This window comes from Stenella coeruleoalba (genome assembly GCF_951394435.1).
Source record: "Stenella coeruleoalba genome assembly, chromosome: 1".
NCBI lineage: Eukaryota > Metazoa > Chordata > Mammalia > Artiodactyla > Delphinidae > Stenella > Stenella coeruleoalba.
The window spans coordinates 37,790,565-37,805,065 of NC_137169.1; the positions used below are offsets into that span (position 1 = coordinate 37,790,565).

General features: G+C 37.4%; 1 protein-coding gene across 1 annotated transcript in view; it reads right to left on the bottom strand.

Annotated features, from left to right (window-relative positions):
• LOC307183287 (phosphatidylinositol 3-kinase regulatory subunit gamma) overlaps positions 1–14,501 on the bottom strand; it is an 85,267-nt gene that overhangs the window by 16,835 nt on the left and 53,931 nt on the right. The window contains exons 4-6 of the mRNA XM_079915616.1: positions 10,372–10,552; positions 9,855–9,980; positions 1,809–1,951 (exon numbers count right to left, since the gene is read on the bottom strand). Of these exons, the coding sequence (XP_079771742.1) occupies positions 1,809–1,951; positions 9,855–9,980; positions 10,372–10,552 (450 nt within the window). The remainder of the gene's footprint in view (positions 1–1,808; positions 1,952–9,854; positions 9,981–10,371; positions 10,553–14,501) is intronic.

Sequence of the window (14,501 nt, forward strand, 5' to 3'; positions counted from 1 at the left end):
CCTGAGGATGAAGCCAACACAGAGAAAAACTGAGCCAAAAGACACAGCATGAGGGGAATCCTGATGATCTTGTTTGGGCCCTGGATCCAGCCATGACTGAACAAGTAAAGCTGGGGTACTATGTGAATTAATTGTGGTAATACATGTAAAAGGACTAAACTGTGCCTGGGACATCTTGGTAAGCACTCAGTAGATGACGGCCCTAAGCTTTTCCAGCACACAAAGTTTTGCTGTGCTCTGAATCCTAAGGCAACAACTGTCCACATTACTCATTTGTCACTCAATAATATGTAGTTTTATATTACTATTAAAACATCATCATGATACTTTAACTCCCTTTGCAACTAAACTACAAGTTCTTTTCTATTTCTTCATTATTAGTAATAACTGTCACTTACTGATACCATATGTCAAGATACACACACACACACACACACACACACACACACACACACACACACCCCTACCTTTCTCTACCATAAATGTGTGTGTGTGTATCACTTAGTCCTCATAGCATTTCAACAAGGTTTTATCCACAGTTTTATGGAGGAAGAAACAGGCTCAGAGAGTTAAGTAACTCACTCAAGGTCACACAGCTAGTAAATGGTTAATATAGCATTTAAGCCCACAGTTTTATTCATTAAGCTATACTGCCTCACAGCACTTAATACTATTCTTAGGCACACAGAAGTTCACTAACACTTTGGTGCTAATATGAGAAATAATTTTGCTTTTCCCTTGCATGTGATTCATTTTTCTTTATGATCCACTTTTTCACTCCTCAGCCCCATGTTATTTGGCTCATTTTCTAATACTCCACTAAATTTGCTTTGATAAAGGTTCCCAATACTCTTTTAGTTGCCAGGTCCAATACTCATGCTTCTCACTCTCTGTGTAATCTCATCCTTAGCAGTTACCATCACCTACAACACTTTGGCCTCCCAAATGCCTTCTGTACTGTGAGTTCCAAATCCAGATAACCAGCTGCCTGCCTCTCAGACAACTCCATTTGGGTTTTCACAGGAACTTCAAAACTCATTGGTTCCAACCCTGAACTCCCCTGATGTACTTCCCGTTTTGGTGAATTACACATCCCTTAGTCACTAATATCAGAAATCTAGGAATTATCTTTGGCTTCTCCCACACCTGCCAGATCTGGTCAGGCACCAAGTCCTCAGCATTTCTATTAACTACCCCTCCTTTCGTGCCATTGCTCTGGTTCAGGCCTTCACCGTCTTTTAACCTGATGACCACAAAGACGCAATCAGTCACCTGCAACATGCAGGCTGGTCTTCCTGCCAATGGTCTTGCTCTGCCTTCAACTAATTGTCAGACTGCTGCCGTTGGTTTTCAGTTCAACAAATATTCCATGGGCACCACTATGTACTCTCAGGCACCATAAAACCTGCTGGAGCTATCAGGGAAAATAAGCCACCACCCTTACTCTCAACAAGCTCAAAATTCAGTGAGTGTGACTTTCAGTAAATGTTACACTAGGGATCAGGATAGATGCTGTAGGGGTGGGGATAAAAAGCCCCTAAACCAGTCTAGGGAGTCAGGGAAAATTTTCCAGTAAGTTGTATCTAAACCAAGTCCTAAAGGATGAGCCGGGGTCAACAATTTTGGAGGACGGAGAAAGAACACAGAAGAGACAAGGTTCAGCTTGGTGCCATTAGTGGGAACAGCAAGTAATTCCATATGGCAGGACTGTCAAGTTTGAGGGCGTAAAAGCAGACATGTCAGAGATTATTGGAGAAGAAAAGATGTCTCGGGTCACTGATGCACTTGGAGGTATTAGGTAGATTTACCGTTCAATTTCCTTTTCATTCCCCTCTTTCCGAAATCGCTCAATATATTCTTTGCTATGTTGTTCTTGTGTATGACACTGCTCTTCAAATATTTTAATTGTTTCATTAAAAGCTTCAATTGCAGTCCTCTTCATCTGTATTTCCTGTAAAAAAAGAAAACACACACACTTCATTATCTTTGTATTTTTTGTGACCTTAGGCTTAAAACAAATCTTACAATTCTTGTTACGATACCATATAATATCAAATTAAGGGGACCAAAACAAACCCTTCTACCCGTATTACTTGTATATAAAATACATCATTCAAACCCTAAAATAAAAGAAAAATAACTATTACCTGAAATATAGCTGAGAAACACAGAAAGCCCTCTGAGTTGCTAAGAGAGATTAACCCTGAACATCTTGAAGACAAGGATAAAGTTCTGCCTTTGTAACTAATGTAGTGCTGACCCCCAAAAGGTGCTGAACGAGTGAAGAGACAGAGCAGAGGAGTTCATGCACCAACATGCAAAGCCTTATTTCCAGAAGAGCCCTATAGAGTCTACTTATACTTACTTTCATTTCTAAAGCATGGCGTTTTCTAAACAGATTCATTAGTAGATTAATCTAATTAGAAGCAGAAAATGCAAAGGGGAAGAATAGCTGCTAAAACGAGATGCAGAATAATATGAAAAACTAAAAACTCCACAAAACAGAAGCCCAGGAGGCTAACAGAAGCCCAGGAGGCTAAGCCGTTCACATTGTTCACCACATAGGGTAAGTGGTCCTCCGCATTCCAATGAGCTCTGAATATATTTGTACACTTTAGCTTCTGAATCATGATTCTCCTAAAATCTTCAAAGAGGGTTAAATTTTGTTCAATTTACTTTAGAAAATCAAGAAATATGTGTAAAGATCTAGAAAGATTGCAATCCTGAATGTTTACAATTTTAAAAGTTTTGGTGCTTATGGGATAATTCAACTATGTAGCAATGATTAATTTCAACAAATGATTATTGAGAATCCACTGTTTAGAAAGTACCACCTGGTGTTAAAGAGATTCATAAAACATGGGGCCTGCCCTCCAGGATTCAGAATATACAGGCAAAATAGATTCCTGAACTTTTATAAGGTTTTGTTTCATGTCATGATAGAGGCAATAAAGTGGGGCAATAAAGTTACTTACTGCTTTACAGAGACTTCATGGACGAGGCAACGTTTGAGCTAGGTCTTAACTGAGAAGAAAATTCAGCATTGCACATAGAAGGCATGGCATGACATATACATGAAATAATAGTGGATGTTAGGGATCAGCAATTGCTCGGTAGGGCTGGAACATAAGGGGATTAGCAGATATGGGACACTAGAACCTTGTGATGTTTCATACAGCTGAGGTTATATCATACATTATCTCAAGTAGTACTGTAAACTTATTGTAATGCCCATATCTAAATATCTAGCTATAAATTCTGCAACTCTCAAATTCTGCAACTCTCAAATTATAGTCGTGGCTCCCTTGCAAGGTTAGAAATTACCTATTAAAAGTTCTGGCCCTGTATCTTCAAAGGAAACACCAAAAATTTGACTTTACTGACACTGTTGTGTGTGTTGGTAGGTAGGGCAGCAAAGGAAAAAGTATTTGGTGCTGCTGCCAAAGCAGCAGCTCCCCCGCAAACAACGCCATTACACCTACCGCCGAAGCTGTAACCCTACCTTTATTTATACCTGCTCTCCTTCTCTTCTCTTTTACCTACATGTGCTCTGGGTCTCACCTCCTTTTCCTTTCTCAGGCACTTCATCTCATCACATCAACTAGCCCCTCTTACAGCATTCACTCCCCCAGTTTAAGGTTCCTTCTCATCGGCATACACACAAGTTCTAGTAACACCACTTTGAAAAAAAAAAGTTCCTTAACCTTGATTTCTCTTCCAGTCACAGTTAAGCTTCTTAAAAAAGTTGTTTATATGGGTTCTCTCTCTTTCCTCATCTCTCATTCATACTGCAACTCGCCCTATTCTGGCTTCTGTACTCACCATTCCACAGAGACTGCTCTTTCCAAGGTCACCAATGATCTCATTGCTGAATTCCTGTCTCTAATCCCAAACCATCGCTAAATCCTATCACTTTGCCTCCTAATTATATGTAATCCGGATGCCAAATATCCCCACATACAGCCTATTCTCACCCTGTGCCAACTCTGATTCAGGATACACCATCTCTTCCCATTCACTGGGAAGAATTCGATTACATTAAAGCAATCTAGATTGTATCTAAGATTTCATAGAAAAAACAGGGAAGGTCTGTAACACTTAGAAACACTGACACAAACAGAGGTCAATTCTTTAATCTCCCTTTAACACTCATTGTCCCAGCACATCTCCTAAACTGCTAATCACTGGATCCCTTTGGATCCCGCCCTCTCTTCCTCTACCTCCCAAAGCATTAAGCCTCCAAGGCTCTTCTCCGCTCAGCCCCATCTCAGGTGTTGCTGTCAATTCTCACACGGAGGAATTAGCCCTCTTCTAGCTTTGACCTCGTGGCTTTTTTGGTTGCTTCCATCCACCCCCATCCCCAGCTCCCCAACTAGGGATTCCAATTCCAGAACCCAGTCTCTTAGCTGCCCAGAACTCGTATTCTGCTGTTAAAGCCCCCATGTTACTGGGCATGTGTGCAGCACGTGGAGCTTTCTCTGCTTTCTCCAGTCATGACAAGAAAGCAGAAATGCAGCTCTACACAAACCAAAGCCATATGCAATAGTGGCCATTTTTTCTTGCCTCCATTCACAGGAGGGTTAGCCCTCCCCAAGATTCCAGTCCATACCATGAGTCTGACTTCACACCCTTGACAAGGGTGTAGTGCTTTGGTTCATTATCTTGCATAAATTCATTCAACAAATAATTGAACACTAACTATACGCCAGGCATTATTTGAAGCATTTGGGATATGTAAGTAAACAAACTTAAAGATTTCTGCCCTCCTGGAACTTATAGTTTAGGGGGTTATACAGACAATAAATAATAGAACAAGTAAATAAATTACATAGTTTTTTAGAAGGTAAGAAGTATTACGGAAAAAGAAAAGTAGAGTAGGAAAGGAGAAGTGAAATGTGAGCTGGAATTTCAAATAAAGTTGTCAAGTGAGCCTCGCTGAGATGACAACATTTGAGCAAAGCCTTGAAGGAGGTGAGGTGGTTGGCCAGGTGCCTATCTCAGGGGAAAGTGTTTCAGGCAAGGAAATGGCTGGTGCAAAGACTCAAAGATAGGCAGCAGGTCTAGTATATTCGCGGAGCCACAAGGAGGCTAGTGTGGCTGGAGTATAGTGGGGAAGAGAGTTATAAGAAATGAGGTCAGAGAGAAAGAGGGACACAGATCATACTGGCATTGTAGAGAGAACTCTGGCTTTCACTCTATGTAAAACGTGGAACCAGAGGTGGGTCTCAAACAAAGGAGTGCTATGATCTTACCTATGTTTTACAAGTATCACCTAGCTGCTATGTTGAGAACTGACCAGGACAAGGGGAGTATAGATAAGGGCAAGAAGACCAGTTCGGAGGTTTCTGTGATAAATGACTGACAGTGGCTTAGATCAAGGTATTAGCAATGGATGTGGTGAGAAGGAGTAGGATTCTGGGTATATTCTAAAGGTAAAGTCAACAGGAATGCCTGATGGACTGGACGCAACATGTAAAAGAAAGAGACTTCAGGGCGTTTGACCTGAGTAAGAAGAATATTATAATTCTCAACTGAGATGGGGAAAGCAAAGGGTAGAACAGCCTTGACGTGGAATATCAGAGTTCAATTTTGGATATGTTAAGCTTGAGATATCTACTTAAACATCCAAGTGGGGCTGTTGAATAGGCAGTTGAATATATAAGTCTAGAGTTAAAAGAAGTCAGAAGAACCAGAGATAGAATTTTGGGAGTTACTGACATATAGGTGGTATGTAAAGGCCATGAGACTCTTTGAGATCACACCAGAGAGTGAATGACTATCCAGAAAGGAGAACAGAACAATGGTCAAAGAGGAGAAATCAGCAAAGAAGACTGAGAAGGAACTACCAGGGAGGTCAAGCTCTCAGCTGTCTCTGCTTATTTCCAGATCCAAAAGTTCCATTTATGATTATTTATTGTGGGTTTCTCTTCCACCTCTGATCTATAGAAATATTCACATTGTTTTTGCATACAGCCATGGGCTTTTAATGTTTATCATTTTTTAGCATGAGATATAACATAACAGTAAAGTACATAAAAAATACACAGCTTAACAAGTTATTATAAAATGAACATCCACTACCAGCACCCCAGAAACTCCCTGTGTATGCTTTCTGGATCACAACTCCCTGCCTTTTCCCACTCTACCTTCCCTGCCTTGGTGATAACATTATCCTGCCCTTTATGATGATCATTTCCTTGTTATTCTTTATGGTTTTACCACTTTATGCTCACAGCCAAAATTAAAAAGTTAACATTTGCTTGGTTTTGTACCTTACAGAATACACTCATATTATATATATATTCTTTTGAATCTTTTACTCAATGTTTTTGTGAGATTAAACATAGTGTTATACGTTGCCCTTTAAATAAATATACACACACAATTATAGTAACCCATCATAGTTTTATTTGATGCAGAGGAAAGGGATTAAAGTATGCTATTTTGACTAATGCACATTATATTTAACAAATATTGTCAGAGCACTTTGCACTTTTACAAAATAGGGCCTCATCTCTCCCTCTGTATTTCTAGAGTCAAATACAGTTTCATACCTAGACTAGGTATTCAATAAATGTTTTTGGATGGTTGTGCTAACCTTTTATACCTGATTCTCTCTCTCTCTCTCTCTCTCTCTCTCTCTCTCTCACAAACACACATTCACACTCAAATATAGCTGTAGTTGCCAGTATCTGCATCTTATAGATGGGAACTTGAAGCATGGACAAGTGATGTCTCTCATGGGACATCACTAGTTTTTAACATAACCAGGATTAGAAAATAAATCTCCTAAATTCCAATTCAGTTCATTTTATATTTTTTAAAAAGGTAATACATGCACAGAGAAAAAAAATAAATCAAACAATACAAAAGAATAGTAAAGATTAAGTTCCCTACTCCTGCACCCTCACTGCCTTAATTACCTTCCCCAGAGAGTATGTCAGTTTTTGACCAGAGATATTCTGAGTACATATAAATATATAACACCTTCCAAATTCTTTTTTTAACCATAAATGACAGTATACCACATATATTTTTCTTTTTTAAAATTATTTATTTATTTATTTATTTATTTGGCTGCATCGGGTCTTAGTTGCCAGCGGAATCTTCATTGCAGCACGTGGGATCTTCCGTTGCAGCGCACGGGCTTCTCTCTACCACATATATTTTTCTGTACCTCACTTCTTTTTTTTTTTACTTAATATGTCTTAGAAACCACTCAAAATCAGTAGACTGCCTTATTCTTTTTGATGGTTATAGAATAATTTCATTTCATTTTTTTTGGTTTTTTTAACATCTTTATTGGAGTATAATTGCTTTACAATGGTGTGTTAGTTTCTGCTTTATAACAAAGTGAATCAGTTATACATATACATATGTCCCCATATCTCTTCCCTCTTGCATCTCCCTCCCTCCCACCCTCCCTATCTCACCCCTCTAGGTGGTCACAAAGCACCGAGCTGATCTCCCTGTGCTATGCGGCTGCTTCCCACTAGCTATCTATTTTACGTTTGGTAGTGTTCATTTTGTTTTAAAAAGAAGAAATGTCATTTTTGTTATAGAATAATACATGCATATTATTTTTTTATTATTTCCTTCTTTCTATTTTAACTGTATTTTCCCCAAATCTCTCTAATTCTATCCCCAAAACATCCCAGAATATTTTTATAAAGTCTTCTCCCTTCAGGTGAGTAGGTACACCCACAGCTGAAATCATGTACACACAATTCTAAATGCTGTCTCCTTTACCTGAAACTACATCATTAGCATTTCTCAGGTCATCAGGAATTCCTAAGAAGTACTTAATAACAGCAGTTGCCTCTGGGGAATGGGGACTTTTATGTTGTGTGATATAATTCATAGAATTCAGCAACATTTATATTGAATTTAACATATATATTTTAACATATATATTTACATAACTTTTCCACTTTTTAAAAATCAAGAAGTTTTAAAATAATTTCTGAAAACTATTCTAATAGCTGTAGAACCTTCTATTATATGTATGATAATTTCACCATCCCCTAATGTTGACCACATATGTTGATTCCTCAGTAACTTTTTCCCCATTCTAACTCAAACACTAGCCTCATCACAGATAATGCACCTAGAAGAGGTAAAGGAATACAGAAAAGTTGAAATTTGCAGTGTAAAAAAAAGCATACACACACAGGCACACCACAGACACAAGTATCAGAAAAGGGAAAAAAAGTTATTAAAATCATTCTGAATAACTAATTAACTAATAAAAGAAAACCTGAAAATAAAATGAAATCAAACATCTCACATAGAAAAATGGACCATTATGGCAATTCTGGCCACTGTAATCCCACACCTTTCCCCAATCAGCACTATATCTCATACCTAACCTATAATCCTCACAGGCCAATATTCCCTAATAAACTCCTCCAGTCCTGAGGTTCCTGGTGCAGTCTCTACCTTTACACTGCCCACCACAGACACTAGCTTAGAAATAAGATCAAGGGCTTTGGGGCTGAGAAATCAAGAACATTAATTCTAGGGTCAAAACAAGGTACCATGAAGCACAGTAATACTGGAATACCCTTCACAGTTAACAATTATAAACTATAGACAAAGATATAAAAAAAACAAGTATTTCACATTATAGTCAAATTGTCAAAACACAAAGAGAGAATTTTGAAAGCAGCAAGAGAGAAGCAACCTGTCATATACAAATGACCCCCAATAAAATTAATAGCTGATTTCTCATCTGAAACATAGAGGCCAGAAGGCAGTGGGTAGGCATATTTAAAGCCCTGAGAGAAAAAAAAAAAAACATCAACCAAAAATTCTATAACCAGCAGTACTGTCCTTCAAGAATGAAGGAGGAGAATTAAGATATGCCCAGATAAACAAAAGTTGAAGGAGTTTGTTACCACTAGACTTGCCCTACAAGAAATGCTCAAGAGACTCCTTCAGGGTGAAATGAAAGGACACTAGACAGTAACTCAAAGCTACATGAAGAGGGACTTCCCTGATGGTCCAGTGGCTAAGACTCCGAGTTCCCAGTGCAGGGAGCCCGGGTTTGATCCCTGGTCAGGGAACTAGATCCCATGTGCTGCAACTAAGATCCCACATGGGGCAACGAAGATCCCGCGTACCGCAACTAAGACCTGGTGCAGCCAAATAAATATTAAAAAAAAAAAAAAGCTAAATGAAGAAATAAAGAATACTGGTAAAGGTAACTGGATAAGTAAATATAAAAGCCTATATGATTTAAAGGACAAATGCATAAAACAATAATTATAAATCTATGCTAATTGGCAATGTATAAAAATGTAATCAGTGGTAGTAACAATATAAAGGGGGAGGAATAAAGATGTATAGGAGCACAGTGTTTATACCCTATTGAAAACTTATTCAATAATAAGTTGGTATTATTCAAACCAGTTTATTTGATATTAAAAGATATTAATATGAAAAAGAATATGTATACATATGTATAACTGAATCACTTTGCTATACACCAGAAACTAACACAACATTGTAAATCAAGGATACTTCAATTAAAAACAAAAAGATATTAAGACAGCTTAAACAACAAGGTCCTACTGTATAGCACAGGGAACTATATTCAATATCTTGTAATAACCTATAATGGAAAAGAATCTGAAAAATAATTTTTATATATAAATATATATAAGAATTTATATATGTAAATCAACTATACATCAATAAAAAATAAATTTAAAAACTTTTTAAATTAAAAAAAGATATTAAGACAGCTAAAGATTGTCAGGTGAATTACAGAAAATTATAAAATTATAGAAAATCCGATATAACTATAATACTTATTGCATACTTATTGGCCTAAACAACAAAAATATACTAACCTGGGATGTTCTGGTATATTCTTCATATAGCCTGTCATACTCTTTACTCTTTTCCTGATACTGAGAGTGATACTCTTGCAGTTTTTTACCTACTGCATCAATGTTATCTTCTTTTACCAACTGATCCTATACAGGTAAACAAAAGAAATAAAGAATAGGAAACATAAACAGAAGTATTTTTATATAAAGTTAATAAACACATACAACAAGCTATTAAGGAGTAGTAGCCACAAAATAAGTTCTAAAAATATCTTAAATCTTAAGTAGGAAATTTTAAACGTCTAAATTTCTTCTTTTTTCTAACTGATAAGCCTGGTAAGTTAGAATCAAATGATGTTGTTAAATAATGACTTGCCAATTAGCTATCAAGAGCTTGTGTAATCATGGGACTTCCCTGGCGGTCCAGTGGTTAAGACTTCACACTTCCACTGAAGGGGGCACGGGTTCGATCCCTGGTGGGGGAACTAAGATCTTGCATGCTGCACAGCACAGCCAAAAAAAAATTGTGTAATCATACCTGTTGATATCTGGACACTGGGTACATCAGCTTCACATCAAGTTTGGGATTGTACTGAGCAAGAGATTCATGATGATAGTGGCTAATGAGCTCCACCACAGAATTAAATGTCAGAGGATCAGAAAAGCCATATTTACCATCTCGATGATAGATCTTTATTAGCTTATTATTGCCTCCCTTCCTGTGAACAAGACAACAACTGTAGATTTTTTTCCCAAAACATTCTATTGAAGTACTACTTTCACATGGAGATATGAAAGCTTGGTATTACATTATAAACAAGTTTTTACTATGTTAATGAAACTGGAATGGGTAAAAAGGCACATGTTATGTGTGTAGAAGTATACATAATATCATATTTTTTTACAACTATTTCTTTTGTCTATAAAATATCTTGGTTACTAAAGGTCAGCATACTTACATAGCTTCCAGTATCAACAAATTTAGCAAAAATAATCACTAAAAAAAATCAAAACACAAGTAAATTGTATCTTTTGTTTATTTTCTGAATGAATTTTTAAATTTAAATTCTATATCAGGAAGAACAGGGACAATCTCTTTGGGATCTAAAGATACGTGGTTGTGTGTCTGTGGAGGGAAGCAGAAGCAATCTCTACATGAAGGGGGATGATAACCATTTGTCACACATACACCAACACAGCACTCAAGGTTTTATTGTTAATGCACAAACATAATTAAGCTCCTCGAATGATTTATAACTGAGTAATTAATCTAGCACCTTACATTATTTTTTCTTTTATATTTGCTTATAATTCTTGGAAATGACTATTTATTTAGGCTATCACAATATGTAAATGATTCAACTGTCATTCAACTGTTTTACAAAGTACAGCTTTTGAAGAGTCATTTATATTAGATGGATGTAATCTGATGCTTGAATAGTTTAGACCACTTTTGCTTACTGAGTCATATCCAATGGTCCCTTAAAAGATAATTTATAACCAAAGCTTAAAATGGCAATGTTTTACAAGTCCCATAAGGTATAATCTAAAACCAGAGCAGATGTATTCATTATATCATAGCAAAATACTGCACCATTCCCACTCAACTGTTCTTATAGCAGAATGCAGACTTAATGGGGAAAAAATATGCTTCTGTATCTCTTTATGCCATGCCATTACACATGATAAATGAACCACTGGGATTTGTGAAAGGTCAAACACAATTGGTTTGAATCTGTGGATTGATTTAAATTTAATGCTCAGAAGGTCACTGTTTAGATGGATGAAGAACTATTCCTGTAAAATGTACATTAGAAGGACCACCTAATCATATGCAGTTTCTATAGGTGTATATACCCACACATATACCCACAATAAATGCAAGCTGGTCTTTCTGCTAGAGAAAAGCTAAAAAGCACTCATTCATTCAAAAAAAACTTATTGAACATCTACTATGTGCCAGGAACTGTATGAGGCACAGTGGACATAATGATAAGCAGGCCAGATATAGTACATGCTCTCACAGAACTTCCAATTTAGCAGCATGAGGAATGTATCTCCATATTTATAAAGAGGATAAAGAATTTTTCATTAAGATAGAACATATAAAATATACAACTAGATATATCAACTGGTATTAAGTCCTTTGGAAAAAAAATAAAGCAGAGTAAAGGGAAGAGATCATTCTGGGGGTGGAGAGATTGCTATTTTATACATGTTAAACAAGGAAAACCACTCTGTTCAGGTGACATTTAGCAGAGTCCTAAATGAATTGAGGGAGCTAGCACAGCAGATATCTGGGGGAGAAGTTTTCCAGACAGAGGGAACGGCAAGTGCAAAGCCCCTGAGGTAGAAGAAAGCTTGGCATATTCCAGGCACAGCAATGAGGCCAGTGATGCTGGGGCTGAATGAGCAAAAAGGAGAGTAGTGGGAGACAAAGTAAAAGATATAAAACGAGCTTAGATCATTTAATAGCCTATGGGTCATCGTAATGGCTTTGGATTTTGCTGAGTAAGACAGGGAAACACAAGAGGGTCTGAGCAGAATGATATCATCTATTTTGTGTTTTAAAAGGCTCATTCTAGCTGCTAGGTTGAGGTGAGACCATACAAAGTGGGAAGGGGTAGAGTGGAAAGATAATCTAGGCAAGACATGATGGTGTCCTGGACAAGGGTAGTAGCAGTGGAGACACTGAGAAATGGTGGGATTCTGAATATATGTTGAAGAGAGAGCTGACAGGATATGCTGTGGCCTGGATATGGATATGAGAGAAAGAGACAAGGTAAAGATGATTTCAAGGTTTTTATCTTAAGTAGCCAGAACGGAACTGTCATTTATTGGAGTGAAGAAGGATATATAAAAGGAACACGTTTAAAGAAGAAAAAACAATTTTGTTTTAGACATGTTACATTTGAGATGCCTAGTGAACATCCAAGAGCAGAGGATCCTGCAGCCAATGTGAAGAATCTAAAGTTCAGGAGAAAGTTCTGGGCTAGATGTATAAAATCAGGAATTGTCAGCCTATAGATGTTATTTGAAGATGAACATAGCTGAATAAGAGAAAAGGTCCGAGTTCTAAGTCCTGGGGTACACCAATGTTTAGTGGTCAGGGAGATGACAAAGGAAACCAAGAGAGGGGAATTAATAAGTAAATGGTATCCAAAAAAAGCAATTTTAAAAAAAAGCATTTCAACAAAGAGGAAATAATCAACTGGGTAAATGATCTTGGGGCTTGGCAAAGTAGAGAATCACTAAGTGATCTTGACAAAATGGTTTCAGTGGAATGGTAAGGGTGGAAGCCTGACTGGAATGGATTAAAGAGAATGAAAGAAGAGATAGAAGAAATGCCTATAGAGAACTGTCTTGAGGAATACTGCTGTAAATGGGAGCAGAGAAATAGGGAAATAGCTGGAAAGAGAAAGAGAGTCAAGGGAGTATTCTTTATTTACTATTCCTAAGTGAGAGACAGTATAGCATGTTTATATACTGATGGGAACGGCTCAGTAGAGAGACAAAAACTGTTGATACAAAAGAAAGGACAAGATAATTCCTAGGGTGATGTCCTTGAGTAGGTTAGAGGGATGGGATGGGATCCAGTCCACAACAGGATCTTGGACAAGGACATGAATGGAACAGGAAAAAGGCAGAGTATTTACATTCATGTTGACAGCTATAGCAACAGGAGCATGATGGAATTATGGCTTCTAACTGCTTCCATGTCCTCAGAGAAACAGGAAGCAGCTTGTTAAAAGGGAAGGGGGTGGGTTGTTGATCTGAAGAGAAAAAAAAGAATATGTGAAATTATCATCTAGGAAAAGTGAGAGAGCAAATGGATTGCGGAAATGCAAATTCAGCTGGGCAGTACTAAATGCCCACTTAAGATTAGCAGTCACAAAGTTAATGTGAGACCAATCAGCATGATGTATTTTTCTCCACATTCAGCTGCCCAGGTATAAGCAAAAACTAGATGGAGAGTTGAATTTAACAAGTGTTGGAATATAGTTAGACGACTACTATGAAGGGAGAGAGGAGCAAGTTTGGAGAGAGGATATATTCACAAGGGTAACTTTAATAGTGGACCATGGACCCTAAACAGAGAAGGAGGGAAGTAAAGACATGAAGGAATTGTGGTGGTGGATTTTTAATTATGCCTCTCCCTCACTGTAATCTTCTTGAACAGAAGAATCATGCTATTCCTTCTTATATCCTAGCACCTGGCCCAATGCCTGGCATATATCAGATTCCTAAAGATTTGTTAACTATCCAGATTTTCTATAATAAATACTATTTGCTGATTTTTTTAAATGGTTACTGAATTGAAAAACCTCTACTTTCTCATCACCTACTCTCTGCAGTCTGACTTCACTCTCATTCCTCTCATTTGAGGGTCACCAAATTCAGACTCTGCTCACTTCCTCTATCCCAGGCTCAGATTCTTTGCAGTGACTGAAATTTCCCTACTCCCTTCCTTCCCTCCATCTCCACTTCCTTCTTAATATTTCATACTCCCATGACCTCTAGGACATTACTCTTTTCTCTCAACTCTTAGACTGCTCTTTCTCTGCCTCCATCCTGCTGCTAAACACAGTTATTCCCTAAAAAAATTTGCCTTCAGCCTCTACCCATTTTTTCCAAAATACACTCTTTCTTTAAAATTCCAATTATTCT